Source organism: Lentinus tigrinus, assembly GCF_003813185.1.
Source record: "Lentinus tigrinus ALCF2SS1-7 unplaced genomic scaffold L226scaffold_29, whole genome shotgun sequence".
Taxonomy (NCBI): Eukaryota; Fungi; Basidiomycota; class Agaricomycetes; order Polyporales; family Polyporaceae; genus Lentinus; species Lentinus tigrinus.
In genome coordinates this window covers 22,563-38,025 of record NW_027137938.1, presented here as the reverse complement: position 1 = coordinate 38,025, position 15,463 = coordinate 22,563, and the positions used below count along the sequence as shown (strand labels likewise).

At 57.6% G+C, this 15,463-nt stretch overlaps 5 protein-coding genes across 5 annotated transcripts; 1 reads left to right on the top strand and 4 right to left on the bottom strand.

The window, feature by feature from the left end:
- Positions 1-502: 502 nt before the first annotated feature.
- On the bottom strand, positions 503-1,682 carry L226DRAFT_468697 (uncharacterized protein; the record flags this gene model as incomplete). The annotated part of the gene is made up of 6 exons (XM_067676153.1): positions 503-635; positions 729-880; positions 938-981; positions 1,044-1,155; positions 1,219-1,249; positions 1,330-1,682. The coding sequence occupies 6 exons, from the start codon at positions 1,680-1,682 to the stop codon at positions 503-505; spliced, it is 825 nt and encodes a 274-aa protein (XP_067531968.1).
- Positions 1,683-2,370: 688 nt separating this feature from the next.
- Positions 2,371-3,598, top strand: L226DRAFT_573882 (uncharacterized protein; the record flags this gene model as incomplete). Its single annotated transcript, XM_067684939.1, has 5 exons — positions 2,371-2,427; positions 2,751-3,007; positions 3,051-3,072; positions 3,124-3,540; positions 3,590-3,598. The coding sequence occupies 5 exons, from the start codon at positions 2,371-2,373 to the stop codon at positions 3,596-3,598; spliced, it is 762 nt and encodes a 253-aa protein (XP_067531967.1).
- A 754-nt stretch (positions 3,599-4,352) lies between these two features.
- L226DRAFT_537963 (uncharacterized protein) lies at positions 4,353-5,991 on the bottom strand. Its single transcript, XM_067681410.1, has 3 exons — positions 5,681-5,991; positions 5,173-5,628; positions 4,353-5,107 (listed from the first exon to the last, which is right to left on the bottom strand). The coding sequence occupies exons 2-3, from the start codon at positions 5,616-5,618 to the stop codon at positions 4,372-4,374; spliced, it is 1,182 nt and encodes a 393-aa protein (XP_067531966.1). The 5' UTR covers positions 5,619-5,628; positions 5,681-5,991; the 3' UTR covers positions 4,353-4,371.
- A 401-nt stretch (positions 5,992-6,392) lies between these two features.
- Positions 6,393-10,570, bottom strand: L226DRAFT_562284 (uncharacterized protein). The gene is made up of 6 exons (XM_067683495.1): positions 10,515-10,570; positions 9,249-10,413; positions 8,947-9,189; positions 8,716-8,750; positions 7,270-8,494; positions 6,393-7,202 (listed from the first exon to the last, which is right to left on the bottom strand). The coding sequence occupies exons 2-6, from the start codon at positions 10,404-10,406 to the stop codon at positions 6,825-6,827; spliced, it is 3,039 nt and encodes a 1,012-aa protein (XP_067531965.1). The 5' UTR covers positions 10,407-10,413; positions 10,515-10,570; the 3' UTR covers positions 6,393-6,824.
- A 2,662-nt stretch (positions 10,571-13,232) lies between these two features.
- L226DRAFT_573878 (uncharacterized protein) lies at positions 13,233-14,738 on the bottom strand (the record flags this gene model as incomplete). Its single annotated transcript, XM_067684938.1, has 2 exons — positions 13,233-13,523; positions 13,593-14,738. The coding sequence occupies 2 exons, from the start codon at positions 14,736-14,738 to the stop codon at positions 13,233-13,235; spliced, it is 1,437 nt and encodes a 478-aa protein (XP_067531964.1).
- Positions 14,739-15,463: the final 725 nt, after the last annotated feature.

Genomic DNA, 15,463 nt, shown 5'->3' with positions numbered 1-15,463 from the left:
AGCTTAGTATTATAACGCACAAGCACCCAGGTCCACACCGACCACAGCCTCGCGTGCATGAGGATCGGAGATGATACAAAATCCAGATGGAGAACCGGCGTCGATCTGCACCTCCCTACACGGCGGATCCGCATTGAAACGGTGATCGCAATCGCAGAATCAGCGGTCATGTTCAAGTGTTCAAGAGTCGTTCCGTAGGACGCGGAGCGGTAGGATCGGACCTGGTGGGCACATGGAGACGTACCGTCGAGGCTGCGAGGATGCGCGTCGTGAGTGTCGAGTCGGGCCGAAGTCGACAGAGACTATACATGCATGTAATGGCAAGCGGGGCGCGAGACCTAACGAGAACGAACAGCAAAATCGGAGAGGTGCACGAAGTACGCAGACGACTGACCTTGAAGCGACTCGGTCCGGGTCCCCTCAACACTGAACAGGGCCGATTTCGAGACGATCAGCGTTTCAAAAGCTGGAAAGTATACTGCACGCTTCGTATACAGAACTTTCACGGAACAAGCAGGTTCGCCCGAATCCGCGCCAAGTCCTCGTCCGTCAGCGACGTGTGCCGCTTCACGTACCCCTCCATGCTCCCGTACTCCGCTGCAACCACGTCCAGCGTCGCGCACATCGTCTCCGGTCTGCAACAGAGGGGAGTGCCCGCGAGTAAGTTGACGATAGGAAGGAGAGGATAGGGATCAAAGGCGGGAGAAGAAGAAGAGAGGAGGACGTACTTCGCTGACCCAAGCGACAGCGTGCCCTTCCAGTTGTTGCGGAACACGTTGTCCTTCTGGAACCGCGCGGCGAGGAGCGGGAAGGCGGGCTGCAGGCCGATCGTGGTGAGCGCGTAGTCGGCTGCGATGTCTTCGTCTGCGACGCCTAGTAGCTGCACATCGTGGATGCGATGAGGTGTATCAGGGACGAGCGGGAGAGAGAGCCGTACCTTGAGGATCACGGCGGAGAAGAGTCCTGAGCGGTCCTTCCCAGCTACCAGTAGATGGCGGTTGGTGCGAGCTGGTGAGTTGGAGATGTGAGATGAACGGGCGTACCTGTGCAGTGGACCAGGCATGGTGCGTCGGGGTTGTCCCGTAGGTGCACAAGGACCTTCTCCAATGCTGATCCGCACTCCTTCAGAATCCCAGTGTAAAGCTTGATGAAGGCCTGCAACGGGACATACTGAGTTTTAACACGCAGGTCCCGCAAGGATATCGACACGACACGCACATCCGCCTCGTCCTCCGCGAACTCCTGCAACCTGCGCACGACACCGACACCCTCTCAATCACCGTCCTCTCTTCTCCACTCTTCCTTCATAGAATGTCAGGATATACTCACTTTGCAGCCAGCCCCACCGGGTCCAACGTCTCCTCGAGGATAGAAGCCCTCACGACCTCGACCCCCTCAATCTCCGGCGTCGCCGTCTTGTACTTGGCGATCTCGATGTCCGCCCTCAAGTCAAATATCTTCTTGACCCCCAAGGCCCTGAGTTGCTCGATCCCCAGCGGGGTGATGCGCGTCGGCTCGCCCGAGCGGAAGAGGTGCAAGGGCTTGACGCGTCCACTGGCAGTGGCAGTGGCTGCGGTGCCACTGGTGGGGTACCCGGCGCCGAAGTCGCGGATGTTGAAGATGCCTTCGACTTGCACGAAGGGAGGAGAGGAGAGCGTGGAGCTGACGAGCTCGACGTCCATCATTGGGAACGGGATGAAGTCAGACCCGGGTTCGGCCATGGTGGATCAGATGCAGAGAAGCTAGTAGCGAGAAGAGCCTTCGCTGCAAGACCAGGCGTGGGTAGATGTTGCAGAAGCAAGAAGCACCCGCGACAGAGACAGGGACTTCTGAACTTGGGGATGGTAACCAAAAAGCCAGGTCGGACTTTCACGGTCAACGTGTCTGCCAGGTATCGATGCCGATGATTGACCGGGCGGTTTCAGAGCGTTCTGAAGGCGTGGGTATCATTCACACTTGTCCCGGTGCACGCAACATTGTTGTGAGACACAGATCCTTGCCTACGCGCATTTACGACCACAAACGTGAGCTCGTGAGCTCGGCTGTGTCGCGACTTGGGCTGTCGGAAGGTGGTGATGTAGGCAGAGAGGTGGAATTTCGACCATGCGAAGGGAAGAAGACTCTCGATGAGGTTCTAGCAAGTGACTCCGCGGTAGTTGACGAGAACCATATAGTCGTGGTCAAAGTATACTGGGCGCTACTGTGTTGTATCTACTACTTGCGTCTCACCACTATGCCGTGCTTGCGACTCGTCCTGCGGACTTGGAAGCGCCTGCCACTGCCAGGATGTGGGATGAGGCTTGGATGTATATCTCGCGAGGGTCTACTGACACTTACCTGCTGCCACTATATTCCCCTGGCGGCCACGTCATGTCTCTCGATGATGCGCAGCTCAAGGGCAACGTGATTTGGTGGGGGTTGCGGGATGTCAGTTGCCAAGTGGGTACTAGTGAGGCGCGCCTTCTTCGTCTCATCGTACTCCCGCATCTTCGCCTGGAGTAAGCCTGGTTCGCCTATTGGATCTGGCACTGGCTCGCGCTGCAAAAGGCGGAGGTAGATAAGTCAACAGAGAGGAAACGCTAGCCACGGGCCATGCAACGCACCAGAAGAACAAGTTGCAACCACTTGACACTAATCCTGGGCCACCTCGCCTGGAGCTCAGTCCGATTTTGCTCCCAGATCGCTTCGAGGACATCATCGATATCAATTTCGTGTTCAGAGTCAAGCTTGACTGAATTTGAGCCGGATAGAGGGCTAGTTACCTCGTTGAAGTAGACCAGTCGCACGTGCGGCATGGCGGTAAGACGCAAGAGCGCGCCATCGTGGTAGACGCCTACGCCTGCGTTCTTCAGCTCTATCGAGATTCGAAGTATGTAGCACCCACCCTCCTCCTCGTCGTCCAGTTCGCGCCTTTCCAATCGCTGGTCCAGCCCGCCTTCTGGCACGCCCTCACCGAATTCAAGATCTCCGTCCTCTGCCTCTCGGATGATGCGCAGCAGCCGGACGCGTGAACAAGGATTGGGAGATTTCGAACGGACTTTTAGTACTAGTTCGCTCGGCGCACTGGAAATCGTGTGTACCGCGTAGTTCACGCTAGTCAACTCTTTGCTAACGCGTTCGAAGCCCTCAGCTATCCAATCGCAAGTTCACGCCTCCCTGCACCCCTTCTTCCTCGTCCACACAGTCCAAGGCCAGACTTCCACCGCCCCGGTCGAAGAGTGTGACACGTTCTTCGCCAACATTACTCCAGAACACTGCGTCGTCAGCTTCATCGACCCCTCTGCGCTGCCCACGAACACCAGCTGGACGCTCCGCAACCTCCTCGCATACTACCTCGCGCTGCACCCGGAGACGGTTCAGGGCGTCCGCCTCCTCTGCTGGCGCGACATCGGGCCACCTACGGGCGGATGGAAGAGCCTCTTCGGCATTTTCAAGCGGTGGGGCTGCAACGACTACGGAGCGGCCGGCTGCTGTCAGCTGGGAGAAGAACATCCAGGGAAAGCTCGGGGCGGACTTCGCGCCTATGATGGATCCGACAGGGTGCGTCTTCTCTCAGTACGGAGGGCTTATGATGCTGATAACAGTGCAGGCTGACTGACCAGCCGTCTACTTGAACCTCAAGCTCATGTGATGGCGTATCCTCCCCGCGCTCGATCGCCGTCAAGAAGGACGGCGCCTTCCGCGACGTCGTCGACGAGCGCAGGTATCCCGTCAGGTTGAGGATGTCCTCCGGGATGGTGTAACCCAGCATCGTGAAGCATTCGCTCGTGTTGACATCGCTCGTCTAGACACCCCACACGCCGCAGCGGATGTCGCGAACACGCAGTGTCTCTTCCTCGGCGCGGGCACACTTGGATGTCACATCGTTGCTTGCACTCTCATCATGTATGCTGATCTCGACCGGTCAAGTCGTGCTCTGCATCGCGACCCACGCATGCAGCAAGCACAAAGATGACGCTCACCTCGGTCAGCGTGCTGCGCAGAATGGAAAGTACGGATCAGCACGGGCGACGGGTGCGACGCACTCAGATATCCGGCCGGAAAGCTCACGCTGCGGAGGCGACGGGTTGCTGTAGGTAGACTTCACTGCAACGCGTCGGCTATGCTACGCCCACTGTGACAGTGGCGAGAAGAGCTGCCGAGACAGTACGATATCTGTGAGTACTCACATGCACATGTTGCATGTACCGGTTCGGTAAGTCAGCTGAGCGAGACGTCCTTGTCAAGTCCTGTCACTACCCTTCTGGCGAATGGGCATACCCCTTGCTCCCCGAGCACGACGCGCGTGATCGATCATTGAGGTAAGCTGGTAAATCTCTGAAGTCAAAAGATCGCATGGACGTACTCCAGACTACGCTGCTACACGTTCCTCTATAGTACCGACAGAGCTGTGGCGGCCTGTCCCCACAAGTCCTTGAGCTTCCCATCCAGTTCCGCCCACCACTGCACCTTCGCCTCCTTCCAAGCACCCTGCCGCTCAGCCAAGCATCTCAAGCACCAATTCTTCTGCTTCCGCAGCTCCGACAATGTGTCCAGTAAATTCTCCAACGCCGCAAATGGAGCATTCACGCCCTCCTCAGCATCCTTGAGCCACACCAAACGCCATGCCCCTTCACGCTCCCAACCCAGCCCAGACTCCTCGCACCATTCCCCCTGGTCTTTGTTCTGAGAGCGGCTGATACACATCGTCGATTTCAGCCTCTCCTCCCCAGTTCTGCACTCACCCCGGCCAGGCGGCGTCAACACGAGTTCCCGCCACTCGCCCTGCAGCCACACCCGCGCCGCATACAGCACCTTCATCACCGTATGCTCAAGGTTCGCAGGTGCGGGACCGGAGGTCGGCCATACCGCGGGGTTCGCTATAATCCGGTACGCCGCCCAGTTGAAGAGTCCCGGGATCTGATGCTTGCGCGCGAACGCCATCATCTTGAGCATCGTGACAAGGGAGACGTCCTCGGATGGCTGAGGAGGCCGGGGCCCGCCGGGTCCACCATACCGCTCCCCGACCTCGACCCTCACGCGGTTGTAGAGGTCCTGGCATCCGAGCGGCTGCGCGGCTCGCAGCAGCGACATGAGCTCTTGGTTTCCGACCTTTTCGAGGTTTTCTCTGCACACGTGATCGGTCGTCAGCCACTGGGACACGAGACCTCGTGAAGCGCAAGAGACACATACCTAGGTGCTCGAACGCGGACTCCCAGAACACGCAGGAGCTGGCCAAAGTCGTGCGCTCCGAAGCCCATGTCAGGCGGCAAGGTGTGCACGATGCACCCATCTGCGACCTCCACCTGCACGGTGAGCGTACGGTTCGCGCTCGAGTCGTCCAGAGGCTTGAAGACCTGGGCAACGAACGGACACCGTTCGACCACGCGCTCGCGCTTCACCTTGAACAGCGTGTGCTCGACGCGCAGGACGACGTCTCCAGTCTTGTCCCAAACCCATGAGCGCTCGTCCGTTCGAACTTGGAGCGGCGCCGCCGCCGCCGGTTGAGGCGCAACCTGCGCGGGTGCACGATCTGCACCTTGAACTTGAGGATGCTGCAGCGATTCCCCCTGTTTCGCGATCTGAACCCCGTTGGCAGCGTCGGATGGGTCGACAGCGCTGCTGCTACCCGCTGGCATGCGAGTCTTCTCGCCCTTCCCATGACACCAAGTCATCACACCGTCATCTACAGCGGTACAGCCTGGCGCACCTGATCGAACTTCGCCGTACCAGCGGCGGCTGGGACTTCGCACTCAACGTCCATCTCGTCGTCTTCCTCCGGGCCCGATTTCTCTACTTGCATCTGGTCGGGTTCCGGGGGCGCAGGAACATCGGGCGCGGCAGAGGACCGTTCGCCGATGGTCAGACGTGGAATCGCATGACCGCCATATCTGGGATGCACGCCAGTCCGTGACAGAACGCGGCCGTAGTAGGAGGATGGGTCCGTGGGAGACAGCGGGGGGAAGCGATAGCAGTTGGGGTCCATACCAGGTAACGATGTCCTGTTGAGAATTGTGTAGGTGCGTCACGGTCTGCGATGTAGGGGTGATAGCTGTTCAGTGTTGAGGGAGGATGCGTTGAAGAGGCTGAGTCGGACTGACTGCATGCTTAAGTACAAGTCGGCCAGTTGTGAGTGGCGCATCGTTCGTGGGCGACAAGGACGATAGACCTATCGTGAAGATCTTTGTTCTGCATTACTGCAAGTCGTCCTGCAGCCCTCGAGCTCAAGCGAGCTCGACTTTTGGAAGATGCGGGCAATGTTGTAGAACGAAGAACAATGCGGCGCAACGGTGATGCGCCTGCCACCCGCGCGACGGGTGGCACCGTGCATACTAGGAGCTCCCTATCCGATGGGCAGGTGGTAGTTATGTGTTGTTCTCGCATGAGTACAACGCACCGAAGTGGCGAAATAGGACCAGTGTTCGCGAGAGTTAGCTTGTGGCTCGTGAGTGCCGCAAACTTGCAGTCCGCCGTCGCAGTCATTGTCGTGAACTTAACATACTAGGTTCGTCGGTTACTTGCTACTAGTACTATGCCCGCGCCGGCAGTCTGGGCCTAATATTGTGCCACAACAATGATTCGACTCCACCGGGGATATCAGTACACACGAAGAGGTAGATGGGACGTCTCCGCGATGTTCGTAGCCATGAGCGGCAAGAGTATCGTGCGGGGGATCAGGCAGACCTCAGCCCCCAGGGGCCGGATGCCATAGACAACCCGTCGCGGCGTTCATTCGAAACCCTAGCGGTGCAAGTTTGAACGCAGGGAGCCCAGCCGGAGATGCGGATGCAAGGAAGGATGGTAATGCACTCGCTCTTTATTCAAGAAGCTCGAGCACCGCCACGTCAGAGCTCCTTGGGCACTCGGTCCGACCACTCGTACATCTCCCTGTCCGCATACTCCGCCCCGAGCCTGCGCCGCGGCACCCTCACGACCTCCGCAGTCCTTGTCACCAGACACTCGTTCGCGTCTTCATGCTCTCGCTCGCCCTTCACGCACACCATCGCATCCTCCAGCGACGGAACGGCGTCCGCAAGGTCCCGCACGTACGCCTCGAGATCCAAGTTCTCAAGTGTCGTGATCACGGCCGCAGCCTGCGACTCGAGCACTGCCACCTCATGATATCTCGAGGATGTGGATTTGGACCCATCCGGAACGGTGATACGTAGGCGTAGGCGTAGTCGGCGGAGCGAAAGAAGTCTCAGCGAGTCGGCCAAGTCGCTCTATCCGGGTTGAACGTCAGATGAGCACATCGGACACTGGAGTCGGAGCAATGGACGGAATACTCACAAGGGCGGTCACGATGTCCGAATCTTCGTCAGGAAAGTTGATATCAAGAACGAGGCTTTCCAAGCGCTCGGCGCAGGAGCCTGAGCGGAGGAGCGTCGTGAGCCCGTACGACGGGTGGATGAGGAGCATGCCATCGCCTTGAACCTTGAGGTGCCGGGGCTGTGCATACTCGAGTACGGCGGGAAGAAACTCGAATACGGGACGCTCGAGGCTCCAGGAGGTCACAGAGTCATTGATGTGTACTCGCCGGACGCGGCAGATGAGCCCGAGGGCGTAGAGGTCGATGACGCTGCCAACGAGCTCTTCGAGGTGTGTCCAGGTTACGGTTTTGCTCCCGCCCTGATCCCTTTGGCTCTGGATGTTGACAGCACGACGGTCACGCAGTTGCTGCGTGAGGCTGTCCTCGTCTACGGTGCATTCCTTCTGGACGGTGAGTCGTGCGAGGTTGGGGTATGCGCGGATGAGGGGCGCAACGTGGGGACAGCTGTCGGAGATGAAGGAGAGACGGCGCAGCTTCGGGTACACCTGCGTGAACTCGGGCAAAGCATGTTTCGGATAGTACATTTCCCACGTGAGTTCCTCGAGAGTGGCCGTCCACTTGGCAAGCAGTGGAACCGGGTGGGATCGGAAGTATTCATCGATGTCTTGATAGAAGGCGAAGTGGCGCTCAGGCACACTGGCCAGGCCGTCGACATGGATGAAGACGAGGTCGGCCTGCATTTGCGAGAGAAGTCTGCAAGCGTTATCTTCTGCGCCCTGTAGCTCGAGTCGTTTGACTGTCGTGAGCCTCGTGACGCCGTTGAAGAACACCGAACTCTCGAGTGTGACTTCGGCATGGAGTATTCCAAGAGTATTGAGCCGTTCCATGCGTCTCAGGCCGTTGAGGAGCCTTTCGACATCGTCGTCTGTATATGGAGACATCAGCCCTAGGCTTATGTCTATCTCGCGGACGTATTGGAAGCGCGAGGGATCAGCGTGTAGGAAACGAAGAAATAGGGACACGTCCTTAACCGTCCAGAGAATGACTCGTCCAGACAGTGGCTGCAGTACGGACTTGGCAGCGGCTTTGTTGAGGGCCTTGCATGTGAGCATAAGAGAGGCGCATGTACGCCGATCTGCTAGGTATGCGACCTCGAGCAAGATGTCGTAGTTGAGCAGTGGAAGGGCGGGCTCGGAGGCCATGAGTATATCCGAATGTGTAATTCGGGTTTCGCAGGGGAAAAGACTATGCGTGGGTCAGAAACCGGGCACTACAGCTAGCAGTCGAGAGCCCAGTACTCACCTAGACCAACTACTTGACGGTATTCCCAGCAGAGAGTCAAGAAGAAAGGTGAGTCTGACGAGGCGCTCAACGCTCGGTCACGCGCGGGTGGGTGTAATGCGGGGCATGCCGAGAAGAGTAATAGAGGCTGAGCAACGTCCGGTTGAACTTGGACCTGTACGTACCCATGCTTGGCTACAGGGTAGGCTACTACGATGCTCTGCCCCAATACATGTGACTCAGGAGTCAGCCATACAGGATCTATGGACGGCCGTGCACCACACCAGTGCCTGCCTTCAGCGCTTCAGCGAGGCCTGGCAACACAGCGACGGCCATACACCGAAGAGCCTCTCGGGCACTCTGTCCTACCATTCATACATCTCCGTATCCGCATACTCCTCCCCGAGCCTGCGCACCCTCACGGCCTCCGCAGTCCGAGTCGTCCAACACCTATGCCCATCAGTGTCACGGTCTCGCTCGCTCTTCACATGCATCACCGCATCCTCCAGCGACGGAACGGCATCCGCAAGATCCCGCAAGTACGCCTCGAGATCGAAGTTCTCAAGTATCTTGGGTATGGAGTTGAACCCGGCCGAGACGGTGACGCGCAGCCGCAGGCGGCGGAGTGGGAGAAGTTTCAGTGAGTCGGCAACGTCGCTCTGTCAGAGCACGTCAGGTGAGCACATAACCGAGCCCGAGAAATGGACGGATCACTCACTAGGGCAGAGGCGATGGCCGAGTCCGTATTTTCGTTAGGGAGGTCAAACTCAACAACAAGGCTTTCTAGGCGCATGCCGCAGGAAGAGCGGAGGAGCATCGCGAGCCCATGCAATGGGTCAAAGAGAAGTGCGCCGCTGCCCCGGACCTTGAGGTGCTGGGGCTGCGCGTACTCGAGTAGGTCGGAAAGAAGCTCGAGGTACAGGGTAAACACGAGTTCATTGATATGTACTCGCCGGACGTGGCAGGTGAGTCCGAGGCTGTAGAGGTTCACGATGGTGCCAGTGAGCTCCTCGAGGTGTTGCCAGGTCGCGGTTTCGCCTCCATCTTGGCTCCGGATATTAACGGCACGGTGTTGGTACAGGCGCTGCATGAAGTTCGAGCGGTCATTGACGTGGTAGGACGCGACGTTGGAGTCCCTCAGGACTGTGAGCTGTGCGAGGTTGGGATATGCGTGAATGAAAGGCGCAATGCGGATGAGGTGGTTGTTGCACTGTATCGAAAGCCGCCGAAGCTTTGGGTATACTTGCGTGAACTCGGGCTGGCGAACCGGAGAGATGAACCAGGTCTCGCACGTGAGTTCCTCGAGAGTCGCTATGCACTTGGCAAGCAGCGGGATTGGGTGGTACTTGACCCATGGTGCGCGTGGTGATCGGCGATAGAAGGAGTCACGGGGAAGTCGTATGAAGCTGAGCCGGATAGAGCTGAGGTCGGCCTGGATCTGCGAGAGGAGTATGCAAGCAGCATCACCCTCAATGCTGCATATCTCGAGGCGCCGGATCATCGTAAGCTTCGAAACAGCGTCAGCGAGAGCATGGAAGTTCTCATGTGAGGAATCCACATGGCGTAGTCCGAGGGTTTCGAGCTGTTCCATGCGTCTCAGGCCATCGAGAAGGCCATCGAAAGCCATGGCCTGGAAAAGGATGTGTACCTTACGGATGTGTTGAAAGCGGGAAGGATCGGCATGCAGGAAACGGAGGAATTGGGCCACCTTCCTCTCCTTCCAGAGATCGATTCCGTCAGATGGCTGGAGTACGAACTTGGCAGCGGCTTTGTTGAGAGTCTTGCAAGTGAGCAAAAGAGGGGCGCGTGTGCGACAATCTGCTCGGTATGCAATCTCGCATAGGATGTCGAAGTTGAGTTGCTGAAGGGCAGCCATTACAATCCTGTCCAATGCGTGAGCTGGCGCAAACCTGGCCTCGACGAGTCGTATGCTCGGAGAATTGGCACTGTGGCAGCCTATGGCGGTAACTAACGTAGTACTCACCTGTATTGATGATTACTTGTACTCAGATCGGCCACTTGACGTTTGCGTCGTCGACGTGAATGGAGAGATTCAGAATTAGATACCGACTGGCGCGTGGGTTGGGTGCAGTGCCCGGCCCGGCCATGCCGACCTCGCAAGCGCAATCTGGCCAACTAGTACTACTGACATACTGTAGTCCTCTTCACCAGTACTACGATCATCCACTACTGTGGATCACGAACGACCGTGCTTCACAGTCTTCACTACAACTTCCGAGGCGAGGCTACATATGTCACGCCGCAGAACAGAACTCCAAGATAAACTCTTGGACGCTACCTTCTACAAAACTTGGCTGACGAGGCTCCCGGTGAACCTTCTCCTGCCAACCGTTTCTCTATAGACGACGCGTTCTCGGTGAGTCATGACCGGTGACCTCCGTCCGCTCACCTTCCGCCAAAGTTCGGGGGACTAGCTCAGGCCGAGCATGAAACTCACCGGTCACTTGTACGCTCTCGTCCCGCGTATGCGCCGATCGAAGAACACCCTCAAATCACAAGCGTCGAATCCGAGACCATACGGCGCGTCGGTGCCTGGCAGAAGACACAGCGACAACCATAACCATGCCCAACGCCCTCCCAGATGACGCACGGCCTCGAGTCGCGTGAGGTACCCTATATTGAGCGCAACTTCCTCCGAGTCGGACGCTAGGACGTGCCGGGCTCGAACAAAGTCTGCGAGCCCCACAATCGGCGCAACTCAGTTCTATCTGGCACCTCGCCGTGGGGGCAGAATGTCGAGGGAAGCACCCGATGCGGCGTAACCTCGTCGTTCAAAGTTCAAGCTTCAGGTCCAGGTTCGTCCTCCGCGGGTTTGCGCTTCTCCAGACTGCTGATTTGTTCGTCTTCCGTCACGGTCCGCAGCGCTACGTACGTACGTACGTGGTCGCCCTCTGACCGCCCCTTGGGACGAGGCCTTGTTCTGAAACGAGGAACGTCAAAGTATCAGGTGAAAGCCGCTGGGAGCTTGTACAGCCTTCGCCACTTCACGCCTCAGCTCGTCATGTTCGCACACCGGGGCCACCTCTGAACATATCCTGACCCGTGGGCATAGACCCCGCCCGCTCGCGCCTCCACGCCGGGACGAGACACCGCAGGAACGGCAAACTCCATGCAATCTCGCCGGAATCTTGCCGTCCGTCCTCAAAGGCTCCCACCATCTCAATCTGCACCTTCCCATCCTCCGGGGCGCTTCTCCCTCCGAGCCTCCAACGTCCCACCGTCCCATCGACGGCAGGATGAAGCCTCCAGCGCAGCGGACGGTGGCAGATCGCTCCCACATGACGACCCCAGTGCCGTCTCTCCCGGTCAAGTGACCCCTTCTCCCATCGCCTTCCGCCCGAGGACCCCGAGCAGAGAGCAGAGAGCAAGTCGCGAATGCTGCTCCCATCAACCTCGAGGCAGGGAGGCAGGATCGGGAACTCTCGCGCGCGGTCCCCAGGTCCAAGTCGCCCACTCGGGCTTAGCGTCGCGCTCGGGCTCGGCGCGCACCCCGTCCTTCGAAGCTCATCTTCTTCTTCCGAATCCATAAGTCTTCTGCATGCAGACGTGCGCGTTCTTGCGTCTCTGCAAACCAGCGCCGCAGAGGAAGGACGTTCCGCGTAGAAAGAAGCAGGGAACACACGACACGCACTTTTGAGTGATCGCCTTATCCTTCTGTATGTCCTGTCGGTAAGGAGACGCGAGTCCGAGCACATTGCTCGCGCTCGCGCGTCCGCGCGGGCACGAGGACGCGAAAGAGCGACCGCTGGGCGCGATCCTGCGCTCGCTCATTCACTCACGGCGCGACTAGCGGGATCGCCCTCTTCTCTAAAGCAATCGCCATTCTTCACGGGTGCCCAGGGGTCGCGCGCAAAGCTTGCGTCCGCATCAAGCACAGTGCACAAGAGAACACTGCAACCGTGGTACGTAGCGAGTCAGGGCGGAAACGGACAGCGGCGAGCGACTCAATCATGCACTCTACAGGACTCACGCGACGTCTCTCTTCCATCCTGCTTCTCATTCCCTGCTTTGATCGTACATGCCCACGTCTACCGATCCTAGAGACGCTGTCGCCGGATCGCAAGGCACTTAGCAATGCTCGTCGCTGACCTTGAGAAGCTTGAAGTTAAGGTTCGCGCTTGAGCGCACAAGACTCACGAGACTCAAGAGAGCACTGGCAGTACTTGCCCGCACCGCACCTTACGCGACTCCGAATCAATACACGATACAGAATACATCCTACTGTACGCGATACAGGATACGCCCTACTGTATATCCAACAGAGAGCTAACGAGAACGAGGAGGATATGTGCACTGAGTACGCAGACGACTCACCAAGCCGGGTTCCCTCAACAGGGGCTGTTTTCAATACTATCAGCGTTCTGAAGCTGGAAAGCATCATTTGGTATACAGACTTTGACGGAACAAGCAAGTTCGCCCAAATCCGAGTCAAGTCCTCTTCCGTCAGGTACGTGTACTGCTTCACGTACCCCTCCACGCTCCCGTACTCCGCCGCTTCTACGTCCAGCGTGGCGCGCATCGTTTTTGGTCTGCAGCAGCGAATGGGGAGAGGACTGCCAGAGCAAGGACAGCGTGCGCGAGTAAACTGATGAGAGGGAGGAAAGGGTAGGGGGAGATGAGCTGCCGAAAACGAGGAGTCCGACGCATACATCAAATGCTCACTGCGCAGCGTCCATTCTCATCATCCAGGGAACACGTCCGTGCGCGCAACTTCGACGTTCGTCTTGGCAATCACCCCTTGCCGCCTACGATCCTTACCGCGGGGCCCAACAACCTCGACGATAGCGTCGCGAAGGGATGGCGTAGCTTCGCCCAGGGCACGCACAAACGCATCGACATCGAAGGACTCCAGCATCACCTCTACGGGAGCAAGAGGCGGGAGCGTGAGGGTCCGAGGGTACATAGCTGAGGTTACGATCAATCTCAGCCTCCGCAGACTCGGTAGCTGCGAGAGAGACGACGCAAGGGCATGCTGTGGACGGCGGCAAATATAGTCAGCAAGGTTTGCACCATGTTATCAGTAAACGAACGGTCCACACACCAGGTGTGATATGATGTCGAGTGTCCCATCCTTCTCTAACAATCTGATCGCAATGTCGAGACTCTCCAGGCGGGCTGCCCCGGACTGGCGAAGGATTGTGGTAAGGTTGAGCGTAGGGCGGGCCAAGAGCCTACTTCTGCCATGAATCTCCAGATGGAGCGGCTGCGCGTAAGAGAGGACAGCGGATAAGAAGTCGAGGTGATGAGCGCCTCCGAGGTCGTCGAGGAATGTGACACTCGAGATGCGGCTCGCGAGTCCGAGGACGTAGAGATCCACTAAGAATCCGCAGAACTCTTCGAGATGCTTCCAGGTCCCAGGCCCGTGGGGATCCAGCTGCGAGCTGATGTTGCGTTCGCGGTGTCGGGTCAGTCGTTCTGTTACGGACGCCTGGACTACCTCAGAGTCGCTCTCTGAGTGAAGTGTCTCGACCCGGAGTCGCCTTAGGTTTGGAAATGCTCGGATGTACGACACGACGAGTGGGAACTCATCGTCACAGTACATCTCGAGAGTGCGTAGCTTCGGATATGAATGGTTGAAGACCGGCACTTCCGAGCTTGTGAGCCAGTTCTTGTAGATGAGCTCCTCGAGAGTCGATGCACATCTGGCGAGAAGAAACGCAGGGTGTTGGTTGTTCAGGAGATGGGGATCAATCTCATGTTCAAAGCGCCATATCCAGGTGAGCGTGACGGAGACAAGGCCTGACTGCAAGGAATTGAGGAACGCGCAGGTGAGATCGCCGGCATAATTGATGGCCAAGCGACGGAGACTCGTCAACCTCGCAATTGCATCTGCTAACACAGGGAATATGTTGAGAAAGCGCTCCCCCATTCCGAGATACATGCGCTCCAGTCGCGTCATGTGAGCCATGCTACGAACTAGAGAGTCCAAGAGTTGAGGAGGGAGCTCGTAGAAATCGAAGGAGACGTCCCGCACGTATGTGTAGCGAGAGTTGTCGTCAGCTTGAACGAACCGAAGAAACTTGGAGACGTGATCCTCGTTGTGCAGGAGGACGGGCTCGAACAGAATTGTTTTCGCGGCTTCATGATAGAAGAATCGGCACGTTAGGATGAGCGACGTGCATGTAGCGCGATCTGCGCAACGTGCGATTTCGCGCAGAACATCCCAATTGAGGCGTGGAGAGGTCATCTCTCGGGATATCCCATCATCTGAAAGCAACGGTATCAGCGTAAAAGCCATAAGATCGATAGGATGGGGTACCACTGACCTACAGCGAGAACTATTAAGGTCGGCACAACTGGCGACGAGAATGGCGAGCGTGACAGCAGTATTCTACACGTTTCATTCAGAACAATGCCCACAATTCAAGCTTGTCAGCACAAGCAGCGATGTTACGCATGATTATATCCTCACCTACTGTCACTCCGCGCAACGTTGGGACGAACTGCGGTAAAGTAAGCCGGACAGGGAACCGTTTGCCATCATGAGATAGGTAGTCAATTTCAGGCGAATAACGTACCGGGCCTTCGCAGATTGCTTAACGCGATGACGAGGAAGAGGATAGAGGATGGTGGTGGTCGGAGGTAGGGCTGCTCGGGAGATGCCGCACTATGGACCGCACTCTGCTCACGGCGCACGCATCCCTGAGAATCACCGGGGCATCGCAGATCCTAGCGGCGATTGCGACTGCACTGAAATTTCTTGACGGAAGAGAATCAGAATTGCCCCAGCATCGCAAGACGAAGGCTACTATCATCGAGTACTGAAGGAAATCGTATTCAGAGAATGGGTGTCACAACATGAGTCAGCAGTGTAGGTTCAAGCGAGGCCGCCTGCGCAAGATATAGAGAACGCATGCCGCAAGGAGTATACACTATCAGCGCACTTCTGACTAGGCCATGTTGAGTGGGTGG

What these genes read in the sequence shown, in the direction of transcription:
- L226DRAFT_537963 (XM_067681410.1), bottom strand. Translation starts at nt 5,618, where the DNA reads ATGCCAGCGGGTAGCAGCAGCGCTGTCGACCCATCCGACGCTGCCAAC. An exon ending in GTCCGCGTTCGAGCACCTAG is followed by an intron (nt 5,108 to 5,172) that starts GTATGTGTCTCT and finishes TCACGTGTGCAG; the next exon opens with AGAAAACCTCGAAAAGGTCG.
- L226DRAFT_562284 (XM_067683495.1), bottom strand. Translation starts at nt 10,406, where the DNA reads ATGGCTGCCCTTCAGCAACTCAACTTCGACATCCTATGCGAGATTGCA. An exon ending in GGACTGCGGAGGCCGTGAGG is followed by an intron (nt 8,751 to 8,946) that starts GTGCGCAGGCTC and finishes GTATTGGGGCAG; the next exon opens with AGCATCGTAGTAGCCTACCC. An exon ending in CGGACATCGTGACCGCCCTT is followed by an intron (nt 7,203 to 7,269) that starts GTGAGTATTCCG and finishes CAACCCGGATAG; the next exon opens with AGCGACTTGGCCGACTCGCT.